This window comes from Dicentrarchus labrax, unplaced genomic scaffold, assembly GCF_905237075.1.
Source record: "Dicentrarchus labrax unplaced genomic scaffold, dlabrax2021, whole genome shotgun sequence".
NCBI lineage: Eukaryota > Metazoa > Chordata > Actinopteri > Moronidae > Dicentrarchus > Dicentrarchus labrax.
This window is the reverse complement of record NW_026136718.1, coordinates 25,267,787-25,282,962: the sequence shown is the minus strand read 5'-3', so window position 1 is coordinate 25,282,962 and position 15,176 is coordinate 25,267,787. Positions and strand designations below refer to the sequence as shown.

The 15,176-nt window shown below is 38.8% G+C and overlaps 1 protein-coding gene across 3 annotated transcripts in view; it reads left to right on the top strand.

Annotated features, from left to right (window-relative positions):
* Positions 1 to 15,176, top strand: part of ryk (receptor like tyrosine kinase) — a 40,287-nt gene that overhangs the window by 10,812 nt on the left and 14,299 nt on the right. Inside the window, exons 2-9 of one of the 3 annotated variants that reach the window (XM_051376826.1) lie at positions 3,875 to 3,996; positions 4,108 to 4,207; positions 4,776 to 4,907; positions 6,636 to 6,698; positions 7,364 to 7,502; positions 9,207 to 9,307; positions 11,616 to 11,699; positions 14,093 to 14,218. In XM_051376826.1, coding sequence (XP_051232786.1) covers positions 3,875 to 3,996; positions 4,108 to 4,207; positions 4,776 to 4,907; positions 6,636 to 6,698; positions 7,364 to 7,502; positions 9,207 to 9,307; positions 11,616 to 11,699; positions 14,093 to 14,218 — 867 coding nt within the window. Of the gene's footprint in view, positions 1 to 3,874; positions 3,997 to 4,107; positions 4,208 to 4,775; positions 4,908 to 6,635; positions 6,699 to 7,360; positions 7,503 to 9,206; positions 9,308 to 11,615; positions 11,700 to 14,092; positions 14,219 to 15,176 lie in introns of all 3 variants that reach the window. The other 2 variants (XM_051376824.1, XM_051376827.1) reach the window with 2 other exon arrangements.

Genomic DNA, 15,176 nt, shown 5'->3' with positions numbered 1-15,176 from the left:
AAAGCTATATTTTGTTATTTGTTATAATAAAGGGTAGAGAGCAAGCATTAGATCAGGACCGTGAAAGCATGTATTGTAATGCTGGCTTTTTTTATCATTAGGAACGATACCAGTCAATGACTCAGGTGACGATGTATGTGTGTATTTTTAAACTACCTGTTCACACACTAATCGGTGGATGCAGCAGCACACTTACCATTTTTGTTCCTGTCATGCAGAATATCCTGCAGATTATATTCTTCTTTATGCCTGACTATTTAAACACAAACCATGTTTTGATTCATTACAGTTACTGTTAATTAATGTCAATCTCAATTGTTGTCTTTTAAAATGTCTAAATCTTTCTATATCATGTATCTGCTGAATGTGTTGGCTGTGGCTTAAAAGTGAAACACGTGTTATATTCATGTTTTTTTCCATCAGTGACGTTGACGTAATAAACGGCTGCACTGGTTTACATGACTAAGTTACGCTGATGCTCATGTTGCCCTTTGTGATGTGACAGGGTCAGTTTAGATTTAATTTTTATTTTTTTACTTACAGTAATTGTCATACCACAGGACTAATGCTGTGTGTATTGTACATTGAAAGGGTTATTGTTCACTGTAATCATTCCACCTGTGCATACTGGCTTCCTCTCACAACTCCAAAGCAACATATGGGGGACAAAATGTTTTTCAAACATTAGCCAAGGTTAATATGAAGCTTCAGTAGCTTGAGTGAGCTAAATCAAGTGGGTATCACAGTCCTGCGAATCAGAGAGAATTTCATACTAGAAAGGCTGGATCTTTAGAAAATACATACTTGATTTGCCAAACTCAGACTGTTGAGGCCTTATATTAGCTTTGGCGAAACGTTAGAATGCACTGTGGATTTTGTCCACTACACACACTACAGTGGAGCCACTTGGAAAGAAGGAAGATTAGGAATACGGCCAGAATGGACAGGAGGAATGATTACAGCAACCAATAAGTCCAAAGTCTACAGTACTATAATGTGTAATATGAGACCAGTATTCTGTTGAGACAGACTTGTGCACTATAAATATGCAATGTAAACCCTGGCACTGATTTTACCAGTTGGTTCTTATGGCTGCATGTCACTGTGGGCTAAACTGTGCATTAAGGAAACCAAGTTTTATCCAAACATAGCTGCACACATTAGTACGTTCTTCCTGAACGGCTTGCCGACATCTTATTTAGGCTAATTCATGAAAAATGGTTTGACTGAGGCAGAACATGTGAGGTCTCAATGTAAGTTGAAAATGATGGATGAATACAGTATTTAATTTTTTTGAAAAGGTCAGATAATAGATTTAAATTTGTTTGTTTCACCAACAGAATGTGGTGTCATTTATTTCTTGCAGTAGGAAAAACAGCTTTCAAAATGGGAAAATGGAGGATTTGTTACTGTAAACGTTAATCTTCCTTGTCATTGTTATTTCTTTGTGCTCAAGTGTACAAGAGTGTTTTCAGATCAGTGCAGGTGACACAGAGTGTTCTGCCCTGGGTATTGTTAATCACTTGACACCAGCAGAGAGAAATGGAAATGTCCAGCAGGAAATAATCCCTCAAAACATAACAAGCTGCCAAGTTATCGGGCTGGAATTCAAAATCATGTTGTTATTTTCCATTGGTGCTTAAGAATATTGTTAGCATTAGAGACATTTGTATCTGTACTAGCAAACAGCGTGATGATGCAGTGAGGCACTTTATATGTTGTGACCAAATACTGACTAACAAGAATCTTGTTTACAGGCACACCTTCTAGTAATGCTGTTTTCCCATTCCAGAGAGCAGAGAGTTTGAGTCAGTAGTGAAACTGCAGTGCATGGTTCAACGTCCTTCACCTCAGGAAGCACCTATTCCCCGTCCTTAGTCTATGTACACTGACAGGATCCCGTTGCCATCCCTTCACATTCCTGTTTTGAAGTTGCTGGAGTTAGGGTGGATGGCTATGGTGCTGTGGGAGGGACAAACTTGAGCCACACTCACACCAGTCCTCTTTGGGCTTTTATGCCTGGTTGCATAGCTTAATTGGTATCAAAGCAGTGTGACCACATGTTGAGACAAGGGAGGTACACAGAGTTGAGCATGAGAAGGGCAATTATTACAGGACTAAACTGTGTGGCCGTGTGCACATCTGTTAACTGCCTACATATATGCTTGTGAGAGACTGCATAGAAGAGCTGGGCAGTATGAACAAAATATAAGATTTTCAGATTTGATCACATAAGTACATGTATTTTCCAGTTGCTTATTTAAAGCTAAGCTAATTGTTAAATATGCTCTAGTCAACATTTTTATATTAACAATGAATCAAATGACTCTAGCATATGTTCTCACCAGACTGCAGTTTATCTGAACTTTAGTTTTATAGTTTCTTTCAGCTCATTGTTTTGGTTTTGTGGTTCACTCTCACTGCTCTTATCAGCATCATTTTTAGATGCTAAAAGCAGCTGTTTTTAGTTGCAAAGTTCTAAAAATCAACTCTACCTACCTGCTTGGCACTAGACATCAATAATGCAAAGCTAGTGGCTTCAGATGAAAGCTAATGTTACTCTGTATCTGCTTGATGTGTACATTAGCCAAAAAATCTATTAATGCATATTAATGCAGGTATGATTGGCAAGGCAAATATTGGTTTAGTTAATGCCAATGGGGGACAACGTAAATATACAATAAATCCTTCAGTCCACTATCTAGCTTTTTATGGGGCTTTCACCTGCAACCCATGGTCTTCATCAGCAGCATGGAGTTTTCTCAGTTTTCATTGAGAGCTGAATGAAACTCACCTAGCTGAGTTTTACAGTATGATCTGATCAAGAAAATTGAACTTCTAATGCTAAAATCTGGTGTTTTTTAGTTAATCATAATAATCAAATATAGTAAAGAATATATTTTAATTGTTTCACTACAAATTACATTTTTACATATGTAGACCTAAATTTAATTCTGTCTGTTAAGTGAAAATGTACAAGGAGCAGTTTCTTAATTAAAGGAAAGGAAAGCCAGCAATCTAACTCTTTGGGCTTGTTTAGATTCTAGTTTATCTAACACCCGTCCCCTCTCTGAGTTGGTAAATGCCTGAGAATGTTTTTAATTGAGCCAATGTGAGAAAGGTCTATGAGCCAGAGCTCTGAGACTGCCCGAGGGTATTGGGGGAGCCTGAGCACATTCTTCCCCTCTCTTTAAACTAGATACTCAGAGACAGATAGACAGACCCCACTCTGCCAGACAGACGCTTTCAAGGACTGATAGCACTGCCCCAGGCCAGGGTTGGGGATTTCACATTAGACTGGTATGACTTTTTGATGCAACAGGACCCCAATGAAAAAACGTTTTAGAGTTTACTGTGTTAAAGTGAATGTAGAAGAAACACTGTCTATGTATGATGTGTAAGATGTCCATGTACTACAGCATTTCTTACGCTATGCATAAAATAAAGGCTGAATGGTTGAACAGACTGTGGATGCTGTGTGCAAGTTCACATTTTTCTATCTAAGGCATTCCAATCCGTTCCTCCAAACCCCTTACCCTGCCCAATTTTGTTTCCTGGATAGAAAATTGCGGTCATATTTTGGATGTTGTCTCACTTTAACGTTTTGATGTTTTTCACTTGGGCACTAAGAGGTCTCAAGTACTAACAGATGTGGTTAGTTCATCTCTCTTATTGGGGGGAAACCCTCCTAATCCAAGCTGGCAGTTTGAGTGGAGATTTTACCGGCTTGCTCTGTGTGTGCACGTGCTTGTGTACATATCTTCCTCTAAATAAAAAAAATTGATGTCCACTGTCGTGGTTTTTCTTCTTTCGATTTATTAAGTAAATTAATTTTCTCAAAAGGTACAATTTTATGTCCTCTGTCTTCACACAGGCCTAGATGCGGAGCTCTACTATGTGCGAGACAATGTGGTGAATCATTATGCTCTCTCCTTCACCCTGCCTGTGCCCAGTGAGACCAACAGCCTTCACTTCACATGGCATTCCAAGACAAAGGTAGGTCTCCACACTGGGAATTATTGCTTACTTCCATACATGCTTACTTGAGCACACATGCAAGGCATCCCATTTATGTGCTGATGTTTGTTCATCATACTTTGTTTATAGGTTGACTACCAGCTTGACTTCTTCATGGAAAACCCTGTTGCCATGAACCAACCACGGAGCAACATCTCCAGTCAGGGGGAGGTTCCCCGTGTTCCTTCTGGTTCGTCAAATATCTGCCTTTTTTTTGTCATGCACTGAAGGGCCTCCTACATGCTTCTAGTTTGTTGATTGTGTCACTAAATCCATATTTATCTAAATTGTTTTGTTTTGTGTTTTAGTTGCCACAAATGTTTGTTAAAACATTATCCTAGCTACTGTATCATGTATGCTCCCACACTCAAGTAAAGGAGTAGTTTGACATTTTGGGAGACGGATTTGACTGCTTTCTGGCTGAGAGTTTGGTGATAGATTGATACTACTCTCATTTCTGTATGTTAAAGATTCACATTTAGGAGGATCTATTGGCAGAAATAGAATATAATATTCATAGGTATGTTTTCATAAGTGTATAATCATCTGAATATAGGAGGTGTTTTGTTTTTGTTACCTTAAAATGAGCGGGTCGCCTTCCATGGAGTCCACCATGTTGAACCACCATGTTTCTATAGTAGCCCAGAACAGACAAACCAACTGGCCTTTCCTTGTATGCCTGAGTTTTTTTGCGAGTTTTGCTGCCACTTTAGTTTCTCCTACACACTTCACTTTTCTTTGTGTTTGTGTCTCCACAGTCTTTAGGGTGGACCTCTTCTGTTCCGGCAAGGTAGATGGAGAGGCTGTTTTAACAATGCAGCTCAATCTGACCATCCATGCCAACAACTACACAGTGCTCAACTTCAAGAGGAGGAAAATGTGCTATAAAAGTAAGTGTCTTAATAATCTGTTAAAAATCAAACCATCGTATGAATAGAGGTACGCACCAAGAAAGTAGTGCAACCTGTCACCAGTCAGCATTATTATTCATCCACCTGTGGAGCTTTTTCATGGCAGACATCTAGAAAAAGCACAGGTCTAATTAATAACAGTAACAATGCTGGGTTTGCTTAATTTCGTAACTGCTGTGAGTCAGATACAGATGATACACACCAAATCAGATTTTTTTGCTCACATGTGACTCAGATCAGTTTTTTTTTTTTCGTGACAGTGTGAACAGCACAAACTACACGGAATTTGTTCTTTTCAATTCTGATTCGGGCCCCTTTCATATGTGGTCCAAATCTGATACAGGTCTGATTTATTTATTTATTTTTTCAATGTCACTTCAGTCATATCAGAATTCATGTGACTGTTATGTCACTCTAGAGTCTAGACTGACATGTAGCACCCTGACTTGTTCACCATAGAGTCTGATAATGGGCCACATTTAACAAATAGTGTGAACAAAAAATATATATCTGAGCAATAAATCAGAATTGAGCGCTGTGACTTGCAGCATGAACATAGCCTAAACAGTTACAGTGGGAGATGTACAGGTTTTTGTATTCAGTTCTGTGCTATTTTCAAACTGCCTGAAGATAATTACATGTGGCCAAGAGGCTTTTTGCCATACGCCCCATGGAAACAAATTTATTCCCATCTTATTTTGAGCATGAGTCAAATTAGCAGCCACAAGAGATTCTTTGTATGCCTGAGTGCTGCTCAAAATGTACACTGACCAATCATACCTGTCAACTTTTTTTCTAGTTTTGTGCCTGTAGGACAAACAATGATGTATGCTTGCTGTTTTTATAATCACACCCTGAGCCTACTGACGTATAGTCATTTTTAGCTACTGGAACTTTTCAAGGAACCCAGAAGCCTTTTTAGGAACTTCGGGAGCTTAACCTAAAAAACCTATTTCAGGTTTTTATCTCTGGGCCTCTAACAAAGAGTCCTTTCCTTTCAAATAGGAGCTATCAGAGTGAAGGATACTGGCTATTGATGATTAGCATAACACAAGCCTCACTAGTGCTTTTCATCTTGCACTTTCTTATTTTTTGTTTGTACTGCTTATCAACACGAGGACTTCGGAATACTAGAGAAGTTGTTTATGTAATTGAGCCATCATCTATTATGTGGTATTGCTTTACTAATGAGAGGGAGATATACTTCTATCATTGCTTTTGCTTTCTAAAGAAGCAGAAAAAATACCCAACAGATCCTTACTTTATATTTTTTACATTACATTTAGTCTTTCTGGTGGTTTTAATTTCCTTTAATGCTTCTGTACTTTTTCTTTTAACATTGATGAAAATGTCACAGACACACATCTTGAAATTACATAGAACGCTTTGACTTGATCCTGCAAACACATTTACAGTGTTGTTGTCATACACAAATGATGTTTCACACTAGATAAAAACTGGCTTTTTAATGTGGCTTCTGTCCATTTGCTTTGGTCTTCATCAGATTATTTCCTGAGTCTGTGATCAGAAATTACTGACAATGAAAACTTATTTTGACCTTTGTCAGAGTCATTTTTAGTTTAATTAAATACATAAGCTTTGTTTTTTTCCTTTCAGCATTATAAAGCATTATGAAATCTGCCATTCTAGCCAATCTGCCAACACTAGAGTTGATAGAATTATCTTCCCTCCTTGTTCTGTTAACAGGAATAGATGCTGACCCAAAGATTCCCATTCCCCTCAACAATAACACTCTTCCACGGCCTGACGGTAAGTGATCTTACCTCCCAATCCTGCTCAACTCTTTCCTGTCTATTAGCTCCATGCATTGTCTGTCATAGGTGGTATCAGCTTGATAAGACAGAGGCTGGATCAGTACTGAGAAGTCTCTCTGTATAGAAGAGCACATCAGATCAGTCAAATTTTCCATAACCAAGGCGTATGATTTCAGAGCCCAAAGAGAAGCACTCATTCTCCTATTGATGTGCACTCTGTCAGCCCCCACCCTTTAGAGTGGTTGTCCTCTTCCAGTGGGGTTTATTCAGACTCTTTGTGAGCCCACTGCCCCACTAACAAAGTACCATTAGTGGGTTGTCTTCCTTCTGCTTGGGTAGGCCTGAGGAACCTGGGGCCCTCAGAGGCTTTTAGAGAGGTGATGAGAAAAGCTCTCAGACACTGGATCCAGGGCAATGCCTCTGCTATTCCAGGCCATTAACACTAAGTGGAGCCCTCTGTGAACTTATAGTTCCTCTCTCTCTCACTCATGTCTTTCTCTTATTTCCCTCACCTCATATTTTTGCTCAGATTCTTGCATAATAGCGAAGGCTGTTGAAGCTTTCTGTAATGAGGCTGGTATTTTGTGCAATAATGCCCCATTTTCCTAGAGTTTCTACTTTGCTTTGTCTTGATAATGTGTTGCTTGTTTTCATCAGTAGATGGTGTGACCACCCCCACCACCTCAACTCAAGTTTTCTATATAAGTGTGAGTGTCTGCTGCATTGTCATCTTTCTCGTGGCCATCATCCTGGCCATCCTGCACCTGCACAGCATGAAGAGAGTGGAGATGGAGGACAGGTTTGTTATTGTTATATATCAGCCAAGCAAAGTACACTTGTTATATTGACACTGAAAACCAGCACACAGCACAGCAGATTTACAGGCTTGTGTCTTTCACCTGTTAAAGTTATGTTAGTATTTCCTGCCGAATGCTGCTGTTCAAAGACCAACAAAAATAGGTCATCTCCACAGAGAGGATGACATCAAGTTGAAACATGCACTTTAGCTTTCCTGTTCAGTTCCTGTAATCTCCACTCCAGATGGTTGTAGGCAGCTATGTAGGTTATCAGATATTGATGTGAAATGAGATCTTGCCATTGATTTGGAGAGGTTAACCATCAGGACAGTGGTAAATTTAAACTGTACAAAGATTGGTTCTTACAGGACATGGAAATCTGTCTAATGTGATATTGTCATTAAATTTAGTTGCTGTAATGTTGTTTCGCCAAATTGGTTTGATTTGATCACATTGCATGATGGGATCCTTGTGTTGTACGAGAATATTTTGTCAACTTTAGACCCTACATTTGTAAAATCACTCAGGTTTCCGATTATCATGAACATTAGGTCAAGGTCTTTTTTTTTTTTTAGAGCTGAATTAATTAATCAATTAATAGATAAGTCGATCGACAGAATTAATCTGCAACTATTATGATAATTGCTTAACTAAGATTTTAAACATCAATACCAAAATTCCCTTGCTTCAGGTTTTCAGATGTAAATATTTTCCCTTTTTTGTTGTCTTTTATGATGGTAAACTGAATATCTTTGGGTTTTGAAATTTGGGAATAAATCTTAACTATTAAATAAATTGAGATTCCCACATCAATTACTTAAAACGTGTTGCACCGGGTGCCCGGTTAGCTCAGTGGGTAGAGCTGGCGTCCCATGTACTGAGGCTGAGTCCTTGCTGCAGCGGCCCAGGGTTCGTCATCCCCTCTCTCTCTCTGCCCCCCTTTCCTGTCTATCTTCAGCTGTATCTATCATAAAGGTAATAAAAGCCCAAAAAAAATACTAAAGACAAAAAAAAAACGTGTTGCACCACTCAAACCCTAGTTCTTCCGTAGAGATTAGCTGTTATTAAATATTTACTCCTACTAAACACTAGGTGTAACTGTTATGCACCTCACTGAACCAAGGAACAAAACTAGCTTGTCAATAACTGACCTATTAGAGAGAATTGAAAGAGGTAAAATTGAATATGGTCCTCATATCTGACTTGACTCATGATTGAAATGCACTTTAATTATTTTCAGTAATATTTACCCAAATTACAAAGCAACTGGAGTAATTGGATATTTCCTTCTGACCCTACAATACACGGTACATGAATACTTCTAGTTCTGTAACACACAAATGTTTATATTACAAAGTCATACCTACATGTACAAAGAATTGTCAGCAGGTTGAGTTTAACACTGTACATCATCTGGCCTCTGAAAACTGTGATAATGCGGCTAATGATGGTACACTGACTTACAGTTTACATAGATGATTGCTTTTGAGTGGACAATGTTACAGACATTTCCTGGCTAGATTTACACATTTACTTTACACTAGCTAAGATATCAAACACTAGTTTGAAACTAGCTATAGTTACCATTAAGAACTTAGCAAGGACTTTACACGCAAACTGAGTAATGGATTTACCAATTGCTGGTGTAACCCAATCCGGGTGCCTCTGGATAACTACTCTGTGTTCTCCCTCTTGGTGTCTTTCAGTGTGAGTGACAGCGGAAGCTCGCAGGGCCTGTCTCAGCCGTCCACCCAGACCACACAGTACCTGAGGGCTGACACTCCAAACAACGCAGCCCCTGTCACCAGTAAGACATTTTACTTAACCCAAAGGCAGTCAGTAACAAGATGCAACATCAGTTCATGTTTCATTTTAAAAACATCTAAAACATTTTTGTGGAGGGAATCGCACTTTCAAAATGGCACCTAGAGTTGTTCAAGTACATTCAGTCTGATTGTTTGCCATAGTTGTTTTTTTCTCCTCTCACACTGGCATCCGCAAATGTGCATGCTTTTCCAAATGCAATAATCGACTGTGAATGACCTAATTAACTTAACTAGTATCATAGGATTGTAATGAAGAACAGTGTTCCTGCAGTGATGTTCTCTTTCTTTTTGTCGCTGCAGCCCTTGTGACCCATTACTGTCTGAGCAATGTGTAAATGTGCTCTGCGTGTGCTTTGCGTCAGGTCAGCTGTTCAGTAGTTGAAGTACAGGCAGTCTTTTATATTGGAACTGGCAGAAACTGATCTACTCTAAATTGATGTAAATATAGAACATGGTGGGAACCACAGACGTACAATAACAAAGTTAAATCTATACATTATACTTGCCTCCCTCAGAACCGTGTTAGAACTTTCTCATTTTTGAAACTTAATCTCTTACCAGTGTGACAGCGAGTTATACAGTAAGTGATCTCAGATCCAGAAAATGTTTTGTCCAGTAGAGTTGTTAGTTGATGTTGATGTTGGTGTTTGGTGGCAGTATAATTACTCACCCAACTGTTGTTCTTTTGGCTGTCACCCTTTGTAATTATGTGTAAGTCTGTACCGTATTAGTGGAAAATGGAAATAATCTGGCGTTTCTGTATAGCAATTTCTGTTTATCATGTGGATTTGGCCATTTAATTAAAGCGTAATTAATAGGGCCATGAAATGAGATTCCAGGCTGCCAAGATGAAAGCATCACCATGGTTACCACGGCAGCCCTAGATTTCATATGAGATGTGATGTTTTGACAAATATTTCTTTATTAGTCAGAAGGCTTTTTGCCTTCTCTCGTCTAATAGTCCATTTAACCTTTTCATGTAGCTGATCATAATACACCTTGTACTTTTCTCCCTTGTTTCCAGTCTGAAAGCTAAGCTTTCTGTCTCCTGGCTAGCTGTATATTCATACTTAAAGGAAACATTTTGGGAAATGTGTATTTGCTTTCTTGAAATGGCTGACACCACTCTTATATCCAGCCAGCAACTGGTTAGCTTAGCATAAAGACTGGGAAAAGGGGAAGGAGCTATACTGGCTATGTTCTATGGGAATAAAATCTACCTACCAACAAACAAATTAACTAATTAAAAAGTTTCTATTTCTTGGCAAGGAGCAGTAACTTCCTTGAGTGTCCAGAGGTCAACAGACAATGGCTACTGAACTGAAAAATTGTTATGAGCCTTCTTCATACAGCAACACTGTGAAAATTAATTTACAGGGGCATCCCGGTAGCTCACTGGGTAGAGGAGCGATTACCTCGTGTCAAAGTCCTTAGCAGAGCGGACTGGGTTCGAGTCCGACCTGAGGCCCTTAGCTGCATGCCATCCTCTCTCTCTCCCCTGCCTTTCCTGTCTCTCTCTCCTATCCTGTCTAATAAAGTGAAATGCCCCAAAAAATTACATAGAGAATAATTAGCTGCTTTATGTAAATAAAGGTGAGTTAAGACACTTCCCTGCCTATACATTTTTTATTTTTTTTCCCTGACCTTTTCAAAGTTTTCAATTTACATAATGAATGGCTCGACCAGTTTTACAAACAAAACTAAATTTGTTTCAGTTTTCATGTCACAGCATACCATGCAGAGTAATCCATAAGCCGTACATAAACCTTAATTTATCAGTGAGAGTCATTGGTTATTTTCTTCCACATACAGTTTGGTCGACAGACAGCTGTTCATACTACATGCAGGGTGATATATGTGTATCTGTAACCACCTCATGAAATAATGAATCATTCATGTTGATCTCATTGAAACTCTGGTTTAATTTGAAAACTACTAGAAAAGCACACCAGCTGTTCTTGTGCCTTATTGTCACTATATGGTCCTTCATTGCCCTCTTGTGGATATAACTCACATCTCACCTCCTGTGCATTTTTTTTTTACCCACTTGCCTTTACCTTATGTGTTATGCTTTGCGGTATGTGATTATTTGTGCCACCAGCCACACTTTTACTTTACCCAACTCCTGATGAGAAGGTTTACCCAACTTGCAAGCATGCCTGGTTGGATTGATGTTTTGTGTATCCATTCATTCAGGCAATGTTGTAATTTGAGTGAGCTATCCATTAAATCGCTTCTTTCTCACTCTCTCCCACCCTCCACTCCATTCCCCTGCCCTCTTGTCATCAGACAATCACCCTGGTTCTGCACCCATCCTCCAGCTTGCTGCCTCCTCCTTCCAAAACCCTGGCGCTCCCCCCCATGAAACCAAAAGTAAGTTCCAGTGAAGCTGAGAAGACTTAGGACTCAGAACTATATTACTAATTTGTTGCCATGTGCACTTCAATAGTGAACATTAACACTAACCATGTTTTTTCCATAGTTGTGTGAATTTAACACTGCCTGGGTAAATACTGTATATGGTTCCATTTCTGTACCCTTGTGTCTTTCTTGTAGTTAGGGCGTTGTGAGCAGCAGGGTTCATTCTTATAGAAATGTAATGATAGGAAGGCCTCACTTCCTCTTGGAGGCTGGTTCAAGCCTTAAAATCCTGGCATATGCATCTCACCTGCTTTATACTAACATTTTCTGCTACCTTTCTTTGGCAACTTGTTGCGCTTTGTGTCTAAAGTTACACAGTTACTTATTTAGACATTTGGATTTTCCCCATCAAATAGGGCTGAAACTATAAAATCTATATTTTATTAATAAGTCAATTTTAAAATAAATGCTTAACATTTTCTGGTTCTAACCTCTTAACTGAGGATTTGTTGCTTTTCTGTTTTTATATAATTGGAAATGGAATATGTTTGGTTTTTGGATTGCTAGTTGGAAAAAACAATTGGTATAAAGATTAGGTACTTTACTATTTACTGACAATTTTACAGACCAACCAATGAATAAAAAAAAATTTAAATACTCATTAATTCTTCAGCAATCTAAGAAGACAGACACAGTGTCTTTCAGATGTGTTTAATTCCACATTTGAATAGTTTTTATTATTAAAGGGAAACACCTATTGTGATCACATCCTTTTTGTAAAGTGTTTTGTGTAACTCAAATTCCTGATTGAACTCTACAACATATGTTGGTGACTTAAGATCAGGGTTACCAATAATTGCTCAGAACAAGGGAGATGTCCAGGACACTGACGTGCTGACACAGTGAAATAACCTAAAATTGTCCCACATACAGCAAGGTTTTGAGTATGTAAAGTCTTCAGGCTGGAAAAGTGACAAAAGAAGTGTACTTTGGTCAGTGTGTGGATTAAATAAACGTTGATTTTTGAGTGGACGCTAATATCCCAAAATGCAATGCACAAGGGAAATGGAAGTGGAAATTAAAAACTAAAGGTGGAGACAATTAAATGTTTGTTTTAATTGGTGCCATTCCAAAGTTACAGTATGAGTGATGTCTAATATCACAATTATTGTCATGCCTTTTATAAAAATGTTGAGTATTTTGACTTTCTACTAACTGTAGAAATAGTATATTATAAAGATAAGTATATAGCATGCAATGTACACAGTTAATATCTCGTGCTATTGTGTTACTCTTTGCTCCTCTGTTTCTGGCTGTTGTTATACTGACATGCATTTTTCCACTGGAAAAGGGGTTTGCTAGTGTTAACAGTGCCTAGTACATTAGCAGAGACTTATAGACATAAATGTGTTATATACTGTACATAGTTAACATATGCGCAGTTGCTCCTGTCATTGCCAGGTTGTGTAGTGTTTTTAATTGTTATACCTTATATTTTGCCCTCTAGTCTTAGTTTTTCATTCAGTTGAACATAAAATAAATGCTTAGTTTAACCTCTAGGGGGTGACATTGACCCGTGTTACTGCTGACTATATAGTTGACTTGCCACAGCAGAGATTTAAAATCAAAACCTTATAATTTTTGTTGCAATGTCTACATCTTTGAACCCAGGTGGGATCTGGTTTTGAGATGAAACCCTTAGCTCAACTCCTCTGCTTCATTCTCATATATCACATTCACAACTCTATGCAGAGTATCACACGTAGCCCACAAGAACAAGAAGAGGCTGTTGTCTGCTGGAGGCAGATTGACTGTCATTGCCTCCAACATTATCCGGAGGTTGTTTGTCAGTGAGTTTTCCATTGTCTCCACTCATCCACTGGTTTATCCACAGTCTGTATAAGCCACTGTACACAGTTGAGCCTGGCAGGTTCTCCTGAGACACAGGAGGCTAGAATGTGTTATCTCTCATCACTGACATGTTGTGTACACATGCAATGTGTTGATATAAAGGGGTTGTGTTTATGCTGTTTGTTCATCTGTGTGCAGACACTGTGGAGAACTTTGTGTGTTTTTGTATATAAACTCACTCCTACCTCAGTAAGCCGACAGCTCATGACATAGGGAGGTTATGTAATGGAAGTGCTGTAATACAGGACTTTGCATGAAGTTGCTTTGATGCAACATGTGCAAGGTACTGTACATTACTTGCTGACTGTTTCTTGTAATTGTTGGAATTATTTGAATTCAAATGAGGATTCTGTGTATTTTAGGAGAAACCTTTCTGTGAATAAGATATGTGACCGTAAAAGTGATGCAAAGCAGAAGTTCCCTGGGTTGTTTTCTGGTGTTCTGTTTACATTTGTATCATGTGTTCCTTTTAATACAAGTCTGTTTTTTCACAGGTTACCCATCTCTTCGCATAGAGAAGAATGACTTGAGGAGTGTTACTCTAATGGAGGCCAAAGCTAAAGTGAAAGACATTGCCATCTCAAGGGAGAGAGTCACACTACGTGATGTCCTACATGAAGGTACTTGTCTCTCTCTATCTCATTTTTCTTTTTCTTTCTCTCTCTTACTCTTTCTTTGTCCTAAAGATGCTCCCAAATTACTTTTGCACTCTTCAGCAAAGTGTGAACGTTATCCCACCCACTGACAGGTGCCATGATAACCAGAGAATCAGTGTTATTCACCGAACCTGTCAGTGCTCACAATGTTATGGCTGGTCGGTGTATTGGTTGATTATTGAAAGAACTGGGGGCATGGGGCTTCCTGATAAGTCTTACAACCTTTTAAGCTCTCAAGTGTTTACAGTACAACAATTTACAATAGCTTATGCTGCTACAAAGTACAGAGAGGAATAGCCACTGGGCTGCAGTGATTAAACGTATGATAATTTTGTTCATTCTTTTAATACATTCCTTCAGTGTTTGCAGTGATGATAGTCTGAAGCCTATTATTTCAGTTTAGTAGTTAATGTTCACTGTGCACATCCTTAGATATATGTGAAATTAATCAGTGACCCCCAAACTAATGATTAGAAATAGGAAAATGTACAGCTTTAATTCTTATTATTTCCACACCTAAGCAATGTGGATAAGTGGAATGTTACTTGTGGAGTCACTCCTATGTTTCTATCTCCAGTCATTTTAGAGTGCAGCTCGAGTGTAGTTTACTAGTGTACCAGTTACAGCAGCTGCTAGAGTGCAAACTGTCAATTCTGCAGCATGAGTATTGCTTCAGATAATGCACTGTATCACAAGAAGGGATGTGGCGATAACAGAATTGTAGCCAGCGGCTGTGGCTCAGAGGCAGAGCAGGTCGTCCACTAATCAGAAGGTTGTTTGTTCGATCCCCGGCTCCTCCCTGCCACATGTCGAAGTATCCTTGAGCAAGATGCTGAACCCGAATTTCTCCCGATGCCGTAAATGTGTTAGTTTCTGTTCGATGGGCTTTGTGTGAAAGGGAGAATGTAGTGTAAAAGTGAGA